Raw genomic sequence first — 16,925 nt, forward strand, 5'->3', positions numbered from 1 at the left:
AGAGGGATGATTACGATGATTACATTTCCCAGAAGAGATGAGGGATGCAATTGCACTGTTATTGTCACCAGCCCTGGTACACAGACCTCCATATGCGTTTTTGGAAGTGAGTTTCAAACAGGAACAGTATGGTACTCAAATCCCTGAATTAGACTGAAACAATAGGGAAGATTTTGGGCAGTTAAAGGAAGCAGCTTTTGTGCAATGACCCTGGGCCAGAGGCAAGATGTGCTTCAAACAAGCCAGCTGTTGAATATGGTTGGGAGTCTTTAGTTCATTGTTACTGGTCTGTTGCTGTTGGTTGTTCAAAGAATCAATCCACATCTGATTGCAGGCAGTAAAATTGGACTTGTGGTAATCTCTGTTGATTTGGTGAATAGAACTTTCCTGCGTTTGCTTCATTCCTTGTGATGATAGAGGGGAGCATGAATTCCTGTCATGATTATGTAGCTCTAAAGCCTTACAATAAAACAGGCAATATGAAATTGTTGTTGTCTTTTTATGTGGTGTTAGTACCACTATTCTAGGTGGTGTGCAAAACTACTTAACTTTTCTCTTTATTTTAGAAGGACTCAAAGTAGCTGAAGAAAGAATCTGCTGAGGAAAACTTCAGGTATAGAGTGACATAACCATAATGAACTTAGCTGAACAAAGAAGTAGTGGATAATAGCTGTTTGATTGGTCTAGATATACCAAAGTGGGGGAAAGGTTTCTGATAGAGCACAGTTTAGAGAGAAAAGGAATAAAAAAATGCAGACTAATTTAGACTGGAAACAAATAGCAGACATTGGGTATTGGTAGAGTTGGGTTAGTTGGGTTTTCTGTTTATTTCTTAAGATATTGCTTCATAAAATTCACCACCTGCCTTTTGGCAGTTAATTGTTGAAACGGTTCATTTTTTTTTCAGTAGATGGAGTGTTTAACTAACAGAGTTGTTCCCTGAACTCAGGGAGGAGTTTGAGTGTAGGAACTCTTCCCACAGTTTCTGGTCTATGTGATAGCCTCAACTAGATGTCTCCTATGACCCCAGGGCAGGAGGCCCCAATAGCCATGTGCATCATTTCACATGCTGTAGTCTGCTCAAGTGCCTTGTGACAGAAGTGAGTACTGAATGCGAGAGAGCTTGTACACAGCATTTGCTGATACAGGCTGGCCCTTCTTTTTTTGTTTTGACTGGAAAGCTAAAGCTGGCTTTGAGATTTAGAAAGGCAAGAAACATAGCTTGGGAAGAAATGATGGTGCTCTTAAAAATGAAGGGTGCTAGCTGATTCCTTTTGTATGCGTTGTTAAAGTGATGAATTTCTAGATACCATTATATCAGAAGGGGTAGGATTTTGCAGAAGTGCTCATCATCTTGTGGGCGGTGAAGGCCCCTTGGGGACATGTCTCTTTGTGGGTGGTAAGCTCACTTATCCTTAAATTATTTTCCCATAGCTCACTGCTTCTTTCTTTCTTTCTTTTTAATAAAAAGATCAACCCCACTCTTGAAGGAGAAGGGAAAGCAGGGAACCTGTTGAGATCTATGAGCAGAGTTGTGGAGCTGTGGGTTTTCTCAGTGACCTGCCACAACAGACTGTTGTCTTTGCAGACAATAATTCTCATTTTGGTTACACGTTTTGCGCATGATGGGGAGAGCAAACCCTGAACCAAATTCATTACCTTCATTATAAACTCCCTCACAGACACCTGCATGTTTAATAAGGGGTTTGTAAGGATGCTGTATATTGGTCTCTACTCCCTTTCCCAGGTGGATTAGACTGTATCGTTGGATCCTTCTGCTTGCTATCTTGGAATTTGTGATAACTGAGCAGTGCATCAAACTTTTACTGTTTAGAATATAGATTGAAAGTTGTTGCTAGCTATTGGATTCTGCTGTGATAGTTTTCCTGCAAACGTAGTGTTGTTACCTCAGCATACTCAGTTGGTTTTACTCTACCTGTGTTATTTATCTTCAGACATGGGACAAAGGAGAGAATGGTCTCCATTGTTTACAGGAGCACAGAGAGTTGGTTTTGAACTGAGAAAGAGGTGCATGTCTGCACTGCTACAGGAAGCTGTACTTTGCTTACTTGAGCATTAGGTTGACACTCACCTGCTGAGCTCTGTGTGAGTCGGAATCCAGCAGTCTCTGTGTTTCTACGAGTTCAAAATTAGCAAGAGCCAGGAATTCATCTATGAAGACAAGTGCTCTGGGCTCTTGAGTCATGCTAAGTGCCCTGGTAGCCTGACTTTTGAGTACAGGCCTTATTCAGCAGGGAGTCTGATCTGCATCTCTTTCCCTTGCGTCAAGCACCCCCTGTAACTTTATGCAATTTCAGCTGTAATAAGCTGCTTTAACCTGCCTGGTTTTGTAGCAGTGTAGGTGTAGCGTATGACCAGTTATATAATGTCAGAGCTTGCAGAATGCAATTCAAGAATCAAAAATGTTATGACCTTTGCTAAGTTGGGAGCGATGATGGCTAGAAAACTAGTTCTGAGCTTTGACCAGGAGGTGGTCACTGAAAGCAAAGCAGCCCTGATAGTATTTGAGAAATGGAAGGCGGCTGGAGACATGAAAGGTGGTTTTGCCGAAGTGAATACTGTGTTTGTCAGGAAAAGAGAAATGACTGCCTGTTCACGTGGTGCATTTGAGAGCTGAAAAGAAGACTGAGCAGAAAACAAAGGTCACAATGAATACATTTCCCCTTTTCACCCGACACGTTCAATCTGTGGTCCAGTGCCTGAGGAATTTAGAGACACAAAAACTTAATGCGTATTTGTATTGTGAGAGAAAAGAAGAGCGTACAAATGTGTACTGACAAGTGATGAGGAGTGGAAATCAGCACAAAAGAAATAGGATAAAACATCAGGGCAAGTGGAAAGCTTAGAAGGTTGGCAAGATTCTTCTGAATGTGATGGAGGAGTTGCAGGAGGGGTAGGGGAGGTTAGGAAGGTGGAAGAAGTAATGTCATTCTCTAATTTTCTCATAAGCAGTTGGGATTTTGCGCATAGAGAAATGGAGGCTGGAGGAGGGGAGGGATTGAGGAATGAGTCAAAGGTGGTGACAAGGCAGCTAGGATTGCAGGCGTGGGTTTTAGTTAAATGGGAGAAGTACTTTTCCTTCTTTCTTTCAAACAATTGTTCATATTAGCATTCATGGTGTGGGCATGCATACACCCATCCATGTGATATGTCGCCTGGTGTGCTGCATACATCTTGTTCAAGGATCTGTCTTTTGGTTCGTGAAGGAGGCCAGCCATATCTTCCCTGAGCTGCCATACGAGAAGGTAAATGTGTGTAGTAGTGACAGTTTTCATTAGAGATATCTTACAGTGGATAGTGAAATGGGAACTGGCTCAAAATTTGGTAAGGAGCATGACTGGGAGGAAGGAGGCAAAAGAAATACACCTCATGAGAACACTGAAAAGCATGAAGGGAATATTTTGACAGACTTAAGGGATAGAATAAGCAGTAAAAAGGGGGCTGAGGGTAGAAGATTTATTGATAGTGCTTATAGATTTGAAATTATAGCAAGACAGAAGGGTTAACAGAAGCTGGAAGACAGTTATGGTGGGGCGGGATTCAGTAACTCTCATCTGAGAGAAATATCTTGTGGGCCACGTGGAATGAACAGTTTGCAAAGCTACTGAATGATGAGTGCGAGTGTAGCTAAGAGTTTGAGCCCTTTATGGAAGGCATGGAAGTGATGTGAGGACTGCATTTCCAGCTTGGCTGCTGGAGTTCCACAGGAGACCCCTTGTTCACTAGATACGTATTTTCTCTTGATGCAGGAAGGAGTGAAACCTGAAGGCAAAGCTCTGTCTTTACTTCTCTGCTTGCAAAGAGGCTTGCTCTGACCGGAAATGTCAATGTATTGCTGCATGGGGAAGGTCAGAGTTCATATGGCTTTTTATTTTAATTGTCTGGCAGCTAGCAGCTGCTGCTGGCCCAGCCTTCTCAAGCAGGAAGCTCTCTGGAGCAGGGTGCAAGCTCTTGTGGCCCTAGCCATAAAAAATGCAGCAGCATTGCCTGTGAAGTACACTGTATTAATATTCTGGTTCTCACTGGTAAGAAAAATCACACTTGATAGTTGGCTAATGACCTTCCTTCTGCCATCAGTTTCTTCTGTTTCAAGGTTCTTGCCTTTGAGTGTGTGTAGACACTCTAATGCCTTTGCTTCACGGCCCTGCATTAAGTGCAGGGCACCTGGTGACAGTGCCCTTTCCGATTGGCGGACTGTGCAGAGCTGTGAAGAGCTTGATGTCAGTATCATTACTTCTCTGATTTTAGCTAGCTACTACTTACCTTCTGCTGTCCCTCTCACCTCTGAGGCCCAGTAAGATTGTCGTGTGGCACTGTAACATTACACTGAGTCCTAGGACTCGAGAGCCTGAGCTGGAGTGCTCATCTGCTTAGAGTGTATCTGTGCTATGTTTTGAACTGGTAGGAACTGGATCTCTGGCTCTCCTGCCATGAAGTTGAGATCTTGGAGCCTCACTGCAGTTTCCTTTTAGTTTATGACTCCTACCTTCAGTAAAGCACGGCTTGTTCCAAACTGTTTAAAATTTTACATCAAACCAGTAAACTGCAGTTGCCCCATTTTCAGTGTCTGAATTTCCTTCTGCTTTTGTTAGTAAAAGTGTTGGTTACATTGCATAGCAGTTTCTTGGACATGTCTGTTTGTATCCTCTGGTAGTATTATGAATTTATTTGAGTTGGATTAAGGTCAAGTCTGCCCTAGAAAGAAATAAAACCTACCTGGAATACTCATCTGTTTGGAGCCCAGGAGCCACATGTGGAGTAGCTGGGATGTACTTCTGCTGCTTTGAGTTTAGGTCTTAGTTTATCCCTATGTAGCTTTGAGTTTGACTTCTAACACTCCGTAAAATAATGGGATAATGTGTCAGTCTCTTTTCATCTTGCAGTTGCTTTTGTAATTGCAGTGAATTGGACCTGTCTGGCATGAATTCAGCTGTGGCGCTGATTTACAGAAGTTGCTGCAAGGTTATGAACTTTGCTGAACTCCTTGGGAAGTCCTGCTGCTTTCTGGGAGCTCAGCTGCTGAATCACTGTGTTTTAAATGTTGTACTATTACTTTCAGACTGTTGAACAGTGGTCCAGCAGCATGTGGACCTCTGTCAGTCCTGCTTGTCTGCTCTTGGATCCCAATCACTCCTTGAGCCTGAATCTCTGTATTCACTGAGGTTATGGAACTTGCTTAGTGCATTGAATCTAATGGTGATAAGAAAAGAGTCTAATTTCCATTGCTGTCATCAAGGTCATCTCAAACTACTCTCAAAAATTCCTTCAACAGAAAGTATTCAAAACACTGCAAGAGCCAAACACTTTTCTTAATGTAGGTTACTTTTACCTTATTATTTCTCAACTGAAATAATGTGGTCTTCTCATTGCATTCTTCCAGGTTGGGCTTCCTCCTTTCTATTTTACTGTGCTTTAATTTTAAACTACCTTCCCATTAATTTGTCTGCTGTAAGGTTTTATTTTTTTCCCAGTTTGCACATTTTCTGCTTTTCTTGGCTGTCTCCCTATTCACTACTTTACCCAGGAAACAGCTAGCCTGGCTGCTTGCTTCCCAGTTCCTGTTCTTCCTTCACTTCGCATCAGATTGGGGATACCTCATAAATTGCTCCATTACTGACGCCTCTTCTATTCTGTCTTCTAAGAGCAAGATTAGTGCCCATTTTGCTTGCAGATTTAGCAACTATATGGGACCCACTGATCTGAATAGTGGCCTTTAGTGAAAGCAGCACACAGTTAAAATATATTTCATGAATGCCACCTGTCAGCTCTTCATTTCCCCTAAGACGCTTTGTTAGTTTATTATATGGAGTTTATTTAAGTTGTCAGGACCTGCATTCTTATTAATGGAGTTGCATTTTTCTCCAAGGAGACGTGATTTCATCTTAACCTCCCTGTGTGTGTACTCATTCAGAACAGGCAAGTGTTTCCTCAGCAGACCTACTCTGGTCACAGGATATTATAGCTGTGAAATGTAATCAACCATTGAGTGTGTTTAGCTTACTTCTCCGTGTTGTGATGGTAGCTCTGTTTGTGTTGCTGGGCTGACACAGCGTTTCCATTGTAGAATGCTCAGGGTTTATGCTGTAATAAAAACTAGTTCTGAAATGTGTATAAAGATAGTAGGAATTTTTGCAAGTCTTCCATTCACTGATGAGTACAGAGGTTTGGATGTGTTTCTGTGCTTGGAGCTTTTATTAATACTGCGTGCTGCTTTTTCTACAATGAAAAGTACCTGTGGTTTAGAAGCTTTGCGTGGTATTCATATACAGTTAAGTCTTGGGAATTTGGATCCTTCTAGGGAACATACTGCTTTTTGGATCAGTGAAAATGTGTGTTATTGCAGTGTGGTGGCTGATAAGACATTTATGTGCTCTATGAGGATACAGCTGACTTTTTTTCCACTGAAAAAGAGTATTTTGGCAGAAGACACATGCATTTCAAGTTGTGCTAAGCACACATCCTTGCAGTAAGAGCTGCAGAGGCAGTAGCAGGCGTTTGGCTGCTGATTTGTTTGAATTAATAGGATTTCAGAGATTTCACTCATAGAGGAAGAGGCTATTCTCCATAAAAAGCAGTTTTACTCTATTTTTGCATCTGTTCTACATCTATCTGCACCGCTGTGTTGTTTAGTTGGGAGTCCTGTTTGAGCCTCTGCTCAGGAGAGGAATTATTCAGTGTGAACTGAAAGCGTGGCTGTGCTAATCTGCCAGGTATGGAGCTGGTGATAACGTATAACTTTTGTGGAATATGGGATAAAGCTGGCAAGTGTGACAGTCTCTACAAGAAAATCTCAAAAATTCAGGAGCTCTGAATTAGCTAAAATCATATAGAGCAGTTCTGGCAAGGCTGGATTAGTGTGATACTGCATTAGCCTCTGTTAGACGAGTGAACTGCAGTAGACCTAGCGGATAGTGTGAGTGGCGTGACAACTCAAGTTCACAAGTACCAACCTTGGGTGCTAAGGACATCCTCGCTGAGCAATGACAGCAAACTTGTAAATGAGATTCTTTTTTTTCTTTTTTTTTTCCTGCAGTGGAAATATTCCTCTGAATCCAGACGTCTCTGCTAGAACAGAAAGTTAACTTCTTAGTTGTCACTACAAACAAAAGTATATGAATGCCTGCTGATTCCATTTCTCAGTGCCTGTGCCACTGGTCAGGGCATAACTGATGGATAGGCTGGCTGCAAACATGCTGGTGGGACCTTGCAAACTTTTTGCTTGGATAAGAGAATTGATGCTGGGATGCAGACACACAAATGACCCTTAAAAGCCAGGTGTGTTGAGCTGCTCTGCTTTGACACATAGCAACTGTATTTGAGGACTACCCGACCAATGCCCGTGTCACGCAGCACAGTGGGCTGTGGTGCTGGAAGAGCCTTTTAAGTCGGGGAGGAAAAGCAAGTCCTTCTTCCCAGCATATCTGTGTGAGGAATTTTGTCCTTGTGTGCTTTAGAAATGCAGCAAAATGAGATGGGAGCTCTAGAGACTTGAGCTTAGAGCCTAGTGGCCGCTCTGCATGACCTGCACAGAGCTGTGCTTTTGGTGGAAGGCTGCCCCTTTGTTTAGTCTCTCCATCTGAGGCAATTAGGATTAGCAGGCACATTTCATGCTCTGAAAAGTCAGAAAGGGAAAGAAAAAGGAGTTTTACAAAAGGAATTGCCTGCCAGGCACAGATTCCACTCTGTTTTTGTGCAGAGAATAAACACAGATGTGAAGGTTAAAAAGCAGACTTCCAACAGCCTTTAATGAAGGGCTTGGAAATGGTGCAAGGGGCTTAGTGACAGAGGGGAGTGGAGGCATTGCGAGGGATAGAACTGGCAGAGGGAGGAGCCCTAGTGACACTCAGCTCAGATTAGCTGCGAGTCCTTGCTAGTTCACCTTCACAGGGATTGCATGAAATTTAAACTCTGGCAGGAGAGATGTGGCATTTTGACTTCCAGACTCACCTACTGTTTTGGGAAGCTGGAAAGGGAGGAGAGCTGTGAATATACCCTCGTATGTAGGTTCAGACAAAGGTGAAGGAAGAAAATACATGCTTCTTGGAAGTGTAAACTTCTTCCTCCAACCCTTTCCTCAGTGCTTTTTGTTAGGACTTCTTTCTGCTACGGACAAAATCATCTAAATGGCTGAAATATGCAGACGTGCTTGAAACAAAACATTAGATGAAATGAAGTGCAGATTGGAATGTATTTTTAGTGCTTGAATATTTTCCCTAAAAGCCTGTGATTTAGGAAACATGTTTTACTGCTTGAATCATATGGTAATATGAGGCAAGCTTTTGACACATGCTGCTGTCACATGGAAACAAAGAAATGGTCTCAAAACAAGCAACAATATCTGCAGATGCTTCTTTTAATGGCTCGGGCAGCTTGCTGACTGGGAGACTCGCACCTTGACTTCTATTACCAGCAAGGGACCCAAATGAACTGAAAGGAAAGCTTGCTTGCCCACCCACTTCTTAAGCAACTTGTGACCACTGTCTGTCAAACAGTAACAGATGTTAGTTTTTGTTTCTGTAAACTTTTCCTGTCAAGCTCTTCTAATGATCTCTATTTGCAGGAAGATTTCACTTGACTCTCTAGCCTTGTAAGATTTATTTCGACCCATGTGCTTTATGGGGCACCTCCATCTCCTTAGAAATGGTATGCAGAATCAGAATTCCAGATATCACATGGTACTCAGTAAGCAAAGGAATTTTGCTGTTTAAAATGCATTTTCATGTGTGCTACTAGACAGTGTAACTTAGAGTGGAACTTTTCTGTAGAAATTCTTCTCCACTGTGGCTAAAAGGTTCAGAAATGACAAACAAGAAGGACAAACACCTGAGCCCATTCAGTCCTTGTTTTCTAAGTTTTCTTAGAAGGAAAAAATTGCACTTAGAAGCTTCATTTGAGTTCTGTGAATATAAGCAACACTAAGACTTGCAAGCAACATTAGATGAGTTATACTAACTACCCTGTAAGAACAAATTTTTAAACTGTGCAAATTTAGTATCCTCTACAGCAGTGAATCTACACAAGCTAAATAATTACATATCATTAGCAAGGTGCAACTGTTAATTTCAGTTGAGTTGCCAAAGTCAGTCTCACTGTGTCATTCATCCCTTCTCCTTCTCAGCAGCTACTGAGCAATCATCTTGCTTTCCACTCGTCACTGAGCTGAGGCTTGAGTTCAACGCTCTGTTATGCCCACAATTCAGATGGTGTTCCTCATTATCTAGTTTTTGCTTGATGGCAAGACATTATGAACTTCACAGATAAAACAATTTTTTTGCACACTATTTTCTAAATCCAGGCTTTCATTGTGGCAAAGCTGTTTTTGAGGTTATCATGGGTAGTGATTTAGGAGGTTGGAATAATAGAAGTTCTTAGCAAGTTGGAGACTGGGATCATCGTGCCCTTAACAGTAGTTGAGGATGTGGATGTGTAGCTATAGAAAGAAACAAAATTGCTTATTCCTTACTGGTCACCCTGAGTTGGATGAGTACTTCCTAAGCAGTGATGTTTGCTTGTTTTCAGTGTTAATATTCAGGGGCTACAATAAGGTAACTTACTTGTCAGCCATGAGAGGGTAGTGCTTTTCCTCATCTGAGAAGTTTTATGTGAATATTGCTGGCTGAGCTCTTGCTGGTCCTGGAATCTCACCATTCTCTTTTATAGTTGGTTTTCCATTTTCCCAGGGAATCATGATGGCATGAGTAGGGACACATCTGTGGGCTGAACAACGGGAGAGAAGCAGGAATTCTCTTTCCTGAGGAGAAAATTATCTGCTTAATTGGTGAAGTGCAAACAATTCAGACAAGAGGAAAATGTGTCTGAAAAGGACCTTCACCTCTTCTAGTTTCCCTGAGGGACAGCTAGACCCCACCATCAAAAGCAGATGCTTCCCTTATGCATTTCTGTTTCAGTTGTTACGTGTCAGACAGAGGGATGTCTCTAATATCAGGATGTTGAGGAGCCAGCAAGAGTGTACTGGGGATATGGAGGCTTTGGGCAGGACATTTGTTCATTTATTGTTTGTATTCTTGCAAATAAACTCGTTCATTTTTGAGGTCTGAAACTTGTAGCAGGAATATTCCCTTTTGCATGTCATGTTTGCATTATTCACGATGTGAATGAAGCCCTTGGGCACTTGTCTGAGCTCCTATTAGGGTATTCATCTTTGCTACCTCAGCCTGCTTAAATTCCCATCTCTGATAAGGCTGTGGAATTGGGCATGCTAAGTGTTGCCCCTGTTAAAAGGATATTTTCCAATAGGAATGAACATGAATGGGGAATTGCATTTCTTCTTATTTTGTACATCTGGGGTAAGGGAAAAACAATAGCCTTTTGAAGGGTTCAGCTTTCAGAGAGCGTAGACCTCTCTGGGGCTTTCTCAGTTCACATCATTGAACTACACTTAGTAATGTTCTTGTGCATCCATTCATATAATTTTGCCTACTTGCTATTTAAAACATGCTGGGAAATTGAAAAAAATGGTCTCTTCAAATGGCTGCCTCCCAGAATGAATCCTTGAAAATACCAGGTTGCTATGTGTACTGTTTCCACAGTGTTAGCCCAGTTAAAGATAGATAGCTCTGCCACTTCGAAGGTGGTGTCTTTGTGGTTGTCTGGAATACAGTATTCAATACAGTATTCAGGATTGCATGTTTTTATTGAACCCAAAGCCAGGCTGCCCTATAGAATACTTCAGTGTTGGAGATGTGCAAGAAGCTGTCACAGCCCCAACTAATTGACTAGGACATGGTGATCAATGGTAACGTTTCATCTGGCTTCAAATGGTTTCCAAATTGGTTGAGAGAATCTGATGTATTCTTGCAGCAAAGAGCTTTGTTCTTGGTTTATCAAATAGACTGGTCCTGTGTTTCAGGCTTATTGGAGACTGGGCAGTAGTAAACCTAGGATTTGTGTAAACAAAACTCACCATCTGTGATAGATCCCTTCTGCAAGCCTTGAATAATCTCAGTATCATTAGCTACAGTTACAAATGGGCACACAAAGAGGTAATTACTTTTCGAAGGTACTCATGCTTAAAGATACAAGTACTGATCTAGGGGGAATTTCATACCAGGGTCTAATCACTTTCTCAAATTGAGTCACAAATTAGCTCAGGGACTTTTCCAACTTCCTCAAAGGCATGTGCCTTATCTTTAAGCATCTTAATAAATTTTGCTTGACTGTGAAGGAATCTTCCAGACAATAAAAACTTGAGGAAATGATCTAATTGGGGGGGGGGGAGAGGGCAGAAGAAAAAAAAAAAAAAAAAAAAGAGGTTAAACTCCAGTTTCTGTTAATTTTATGGCAGAGAAATTTTCATCACCTGTAGATGGTCCACATTCTTGAAACTGAAGTCTGTGTAGCTTGAATATTAGCTCATCCACTGAGGGTCTGATATGGCAGTAGTCTCCAAGTGTCCTGCTCTTCACCACTTCAGAAATACCTTGCAAAGTGATTTTGCAGCCCTTTTTCCCCTTTCAGTCTAAACTCTGACATGAGCTGGTATGGCTTGATTCATAAATGAGCAATAGCTGACTGACAGAGGTTCGTTTCTCCACATGGCAAGATGACTTGGACCCTCTGAGAGGATTGAGACTGATGGATAAATAACTGGTATGTGTAGGTGGCCTATAAGAAAAGGTGGTGTTTTTTCTTTTTCCTAAGCCTTTGTTAAGACTTTTTTCCCCCACTCTTTAAACTCTTCTGTCATGTGCTGAGTGGGGGTGGGTGGAGATCAGGGCGGTGGGGGGAGAAGGGGGGCTGCTGAAAGCATTTATCTTCATTTCTGCTATCATCCAGTGTTTATTATGCCGTGATAGACATACGCAGGAAAGCTGCCAATCAAACCTACATTCACTGCATTTCAATTGGCCTTCACTTTGGATTTCAGCATTTTGAAATCTACATCTCCTTTGCAGAAAAAGGTCGTTCTGTTCATGGCAATGACAAGCCCGAGACCCTCGGGTACCCATTGCAATCATTTATGATTCCATCAAACAATACAAGATCCAGGGATCAGGACAGACTGTCAAGTGCTTGGTGAGAACTGTTGCCCGTGTGAGCTGATCTGCTGCCACCCAGATTTAAGTAGCTGAACTGTGGGTTTTGCCTCAAGTTACACTAGGATGCGAGAGACATCAGTGCTTTCTTATGCTCTTACTCAGGCTGAAACCCAGTTGAGGTGAAGCAGCTGAGAAGAGTCCTTGAGCTGCACAGTAAACACAAGTTCTATAACACCGATGGTTTAACATCCCTGTTAATTTTTTTTCCTATGTTCTCAAGTCTGTCCTACCAACCAACAGAGAAATCAAACACAAAAGGTTAGGACAGTGTAGCTGAGTACTGAGGATTATTTTCTTTCCTAAATTAAATGTCTCAAATGTTTTAATGCCTTTAATTGTCTCTACTGTGGGACAGTGCATGCGTGCATGTGGGAGGCTTCTGGCAGGGCTTGTGAAACCATAGAAATGTTATTCCCTGTTGTTGTATGTAACTAGATATAACTTGATAATTATGGTTTTCAAATACACGATTAGTGTAAGTGGAATTAATTACTTACTAAAAACAGGTAGATCATGGAACTGCCATTAGTGTAAGGCCCTCTTGTTTGGGTTCTTTGAGAAATTGATCGAATCTTTCTGAACATACACTTTTTACTCTGTGGATCTTGTTCCCTCAAGATCCTCTTTTTGCTAAAGACATTTGTTACCTGCAGCACTGGCATCACTTGGTGGCTTTTGCTGACTCTGGGATTTGTGCATGGCTGTCGTGTAGACAGAGAGGAGCTGCTGCTTTCCTCTAGTAGTTGTGTAGAATGTAAATACCTTAGGCAAAGCAAGGAGATGGGAGGTTGAACTGAGCACTATAACTCACCTGAAGGTTCCAAGGAGAAGGAAATCAGGACCAGAATATCTACGGGGAAAAAAAAAATCAAAAACATTTGCCAGCAGCTCTTTTGATGGTGCTTGTAGCTGTAGATGCAACAGTAGCATGAGCCAGATGAATTTGCTGTTTGTGGAGCACTGTGTGATGTTGCTAGGCTTCTGTGATGCAGAGGGAGTGTGAGATTGGTCTGCTAGCATATGTTATTCTCCATTTTACATGCTATTGGCTATTCCCACAGAGTTTGTTGTCATCACAAAACAGGCGATGACCTTGTGATGCTGTTCTGTAACAAGAAGAGAAATATTCTGGAATTAGGTACCCTGAATAGCGCTGTTGTGGCTTGTCTTCACAGAGCGTTTCCTGGCCTGACCCAGTCTGTTGAGGCAGTTGTTACCAGTTGGTGATGCTAGGTACAGTTTTAGTGCAGCAGGTTCTACTGCTCACAATTTGCATAGAACTAGTTTTTCTGTTCTCCCTCTGGTGGTTGGAAGCAATGCAACAAGAGGTGCCCTTGTGTACCAGCCACGAGCTTGTAACAAGGAGACTTTTGAAGACAAAGGAACACAAAATTTAATTGTCCTTCTTTCACTTCTGGTTGCGAAATGTAATTTCATTAATGCATTGTCTGCTTTTCCCAGCACCTATCTTTTGTTTAGAGGAGCCTTTTGTTTTGTGGGATATGGAGAACAAGGGTTTGGGCACATGTGAGAGCAAAAATCCTTGCTTCTTCCCTCCCAACAATATGTGAGCATCTGATGGGCAGAAACAGAGGCTGAGCTGACCAGGTGTTATTCTTCCACCAGTGCTGCTGTGGCAACAGTCCTGAGCTAGTCTTTGTGGGAGAGTGAAGCCTCTGTATACTTCCCATCAGATGGTGGAAGTGCCTCAATCCAGTCTGATGAGCCCCTGGAGGCTGTGCTTTTCCTCCTGTGTACGTGAGGGTGATCTTGTTCTGTTCCCCTTTATTCAGTTCTCATAGCTTGAGCGTCTCTGAGTTCTAGGATGTGTTTGTAGTATGGGGGCTACATGCAATTGAAGGTCTTAGAGAGTAGAAATAGCAAAAGATTTTTGACTGTAGTACCATAATGGGAGAACTGTTTCCTTTTGCTACTTGTTGCCATAAGGATTGCATTTAATGCCTCTGAGCTTCTTTTACATGTATGCCTACTTAAGTTGCCAGCGGCAGTTCTTTTCTGCCTGGAGAATTAGGTTCTTTGTGCTAGTTACTGAAATATTATGCTTGGCTTTGTGCTTTAGGCTGTTGCCCAAATCCTAGGATGGCTAGCAAGGGGCTGGATCCAGTGCAGGGTAGGTTGGCAGGGCAGTAAAGGAAGGAAAACTCTTGAGGCCAGCTCTGAGGTCCACCTTACCAGGCAGAACTAACTCATGTTCCGCCTATGTAAGTACAAGTAATATACAGATTTTCTGTGTTTTCTCTGTATATATGTATTACCAAAGCCCACAGCATGCATTTGTGGTATTCTTCTGTCTCAGAGACTCCAAAAAGGAATACCTGCTTCAGGGGCGTAGGATTGGGTTCTATAGTGGGCTCTAATTTCACTGTCATTTCAGATAGAGTTGCTAATATTTTTGTTATAATCCTTACTGTGTGACATATATTGTAGGCAGCCTGAATCCTTCTATGTGAGGTTTAGTGATAGCGAGGAATATGTCTGTAAATGTGTGTGGTTTGACAGGGCAACATTATTACCTTCATAGCTGTACTAGAAAATTTGGTGTCTACGAAAATACATCTTCACTAGCATTGAATTGTACTTGGACCAAATGAATCTGATTAAGATTTCTACCTTGTGTACCTGTGCAAATATTATTGCTTATCAACCTTCTTTTCTTTCAGGAATATGTTCCAGGGAGGTTCTTTCTTATTAATTTCCTGTTTTCTGTCTCTAGTGTAGGAGACGTTGCCACTTCTGTAAATAAGGCTTATTTAAGAATCTTGAACTTTGTGTTTGATTTTAGAAAGCTCTTTGTTTTGTCACTCCAGCTTTTTTTCTGGATGATCTTTTGGAGATCAAATTGGTAATTATTTTCCTCCCTTTCATGTAGGTGCTGTGATTGGAGATGGACAGTCAGCTGTGGCCAGCAACATTGCTAACACAACCTACCGGCTCCAGTGGTGGGACTTCACAAAGTTTGACCTGCCAGAAATCAGTAATGGTAAGCTAGAAAGGACACCAGTGCTGTCTTTTAAGTCCAGATGGAGCTACCATAAGCACTGTGATCTTTGGAAGGTAGCTATATGCTGCAGGGCTTTATGGTTGCCTTGTTGCAGTGGGAACAGTAAAATGCTTAGCCTTTTGGGAAAGTTGACAATGACAATGCATTCAAAGCTGTTGCTGCTCTGTCTAGCTTGTGTATTCTTGCTGTCAGCAAATCCTTGTGTATCTGGGGCTGTATGTGAGTAATCTCATGAGAATATATAATCCTTGTTCTAAAAAAAAAAAAGAAAATCTGTATCCAATCCCTTTCATTCTTTTACCAACAAGTTTATAGAGGGATAACTGGCATACTATCTTTATACTTTTGCATTAGAAGCTACTAATAAACTGGGACTGCATTACTGTGGCTTAAAGTGCTGCAATGTGTTTTGATAATCAGAATCCTGGTCTGTTGCTTACCACAGTGTTGCAAGATGAGGGAAGTAGATGTTTGCCAAAGCAGTAATTTGTCCCATATTTCAGGTGGAAGCCACTTGTAGGTCAAGAATAAGCAGCACTACTGGTTTGTGGCTTTTGATTTATTGGTTTGTTGTGGGGTTTTGTTTGTTTGTTTGTTTTTTCCTTCTTATTCCATTTATTGAATTAGACCCTAGTTTTACATGCATTCTGAGCTGGCATAAGCTAGCTCTTGCATTGGAAGAGACTTTGTTACACAGATGAAAGAATATTGATGCTTGTGATCAGCTGATCAAGGAATGACTTTTTGGTGCATTAGAACTAATTTGGCTAGAAGGCTATTTTTAGTCTGCAATGGAATCCTGATATAGGTTGCTGCACAGCTGCTGGAATGTTTGTGGCAGCCTGATGTGAAGATAGAAGATAGGAATGTTTGTGCAGCGATTTTTAACTTGGTCCATCTCTGTGCATATTTTAAAGTTAACTACTTGACTTCTTTTCAGAGGGAACAGGGATTCTGTTTGCAGAAAGTAGCCAGGAAAAGGCCAGCTGTAACCCATCCTGTTAAAGAAGCAATCTCTTACTGTGTCATTCATACAGACAAGATATCTGGTGCCTGTCTCAATCTTTCTACATGTTTTTATGGAATGTTGTGGTGTGGCATTTATAGCCTGGTGAGAAATTAAAGTCCTGCTTTTAGATGGTGATGCTTGATGCTCTATAGGCGAAAAGTGCTTAGTATTTTGTCTGAGAAGCATTCTGTCATGGGAAGGAGGAGGCAGTGTTATCTTGGAAGTAGAATATTTCACTGAGCTCAAATGTGCCAGTGCTATGACATGTCCTGTTAAGTTTCAAACTTTGTGGTAATAGTGTAAGGGTTTAGGCCAAGGATCAATGTACAAGGTGAAGTTTTGCCATGTGGTGGCAACACTTTCCATGATCCATCCTGAAATGAAGAGGAAGACAAGAGAAGAAAGCATCTTGCTACTGACTCAGATTCTTGGAGACTCCTCTGCAATCTTGTGAAGTATTTGAAGAGTGCTGCAGCTGCTAATAGCTTTTCTGGCCTCATCTAACTGTTCAGGAGCAGGCTGCTGTTTTTTTGAAGGGGAAAAAAAAATAATGACAAGATGTTTGTAATTTACAGAATTCTGTAGAAAATAAAGACCAACTGCTACTTAAGGCATCAATATTTATCTTCTCCCTCTCCTCTACCAAAATGCTCCCATTTTGAAATCACTTCCAATTAGCTGGATATTGGGCTAAGGTTTCTTCTGTCATCGTGCCTTTCTTGCAGGTCTTTCTGAATCCACACTTCATGCTTTGTAGTACTGAAAATTGTAGAATTATTTGAGTTGGAAGGGACCTTTGAAGGCCATCTGATCC

General features: G+C 41.7%; 1 protein-coding gene across 2 annotated transcripts in view; it reads left to right on the plus strand.

Annotated features, from left to right (window-relative positions):
• Positions 1–16,925, plus strand: part of AMBRA1 (autophagy and beclin 1 regulator 1) — a 115,828-nt gene that overhangs the window by 51,629 nt on the left and 47,274 nt on the right. For both annotated transcript variants that reach the window (XM_048949401.1, XM_048949402.1), the window contains exon 11: positions 14,971–15,081. In XM_048949401.1, coding sequence (XP_048805358.1) covers positions 14,971–15,081 — 111 coding nt within the window. The remainder of the gene's footprint in view (positions 1–14,970; positions 15,082–16,925) is intronic.

This window comes from Lagopus muta, chromosome 6 (genome assembly GCF_023343835.1).
Source record: "Lagopus muta isolate bLagMut1 chromosome 6, bLagMut1 primary, whole genome shotgun sequence".
NCBI classification, from domain to species: domain Eukaryota; kingdom Metazoa; phylum Chordata; class Aves; order Galliformes; family Phasianidae; genus Lagopus; species Lagopus muta.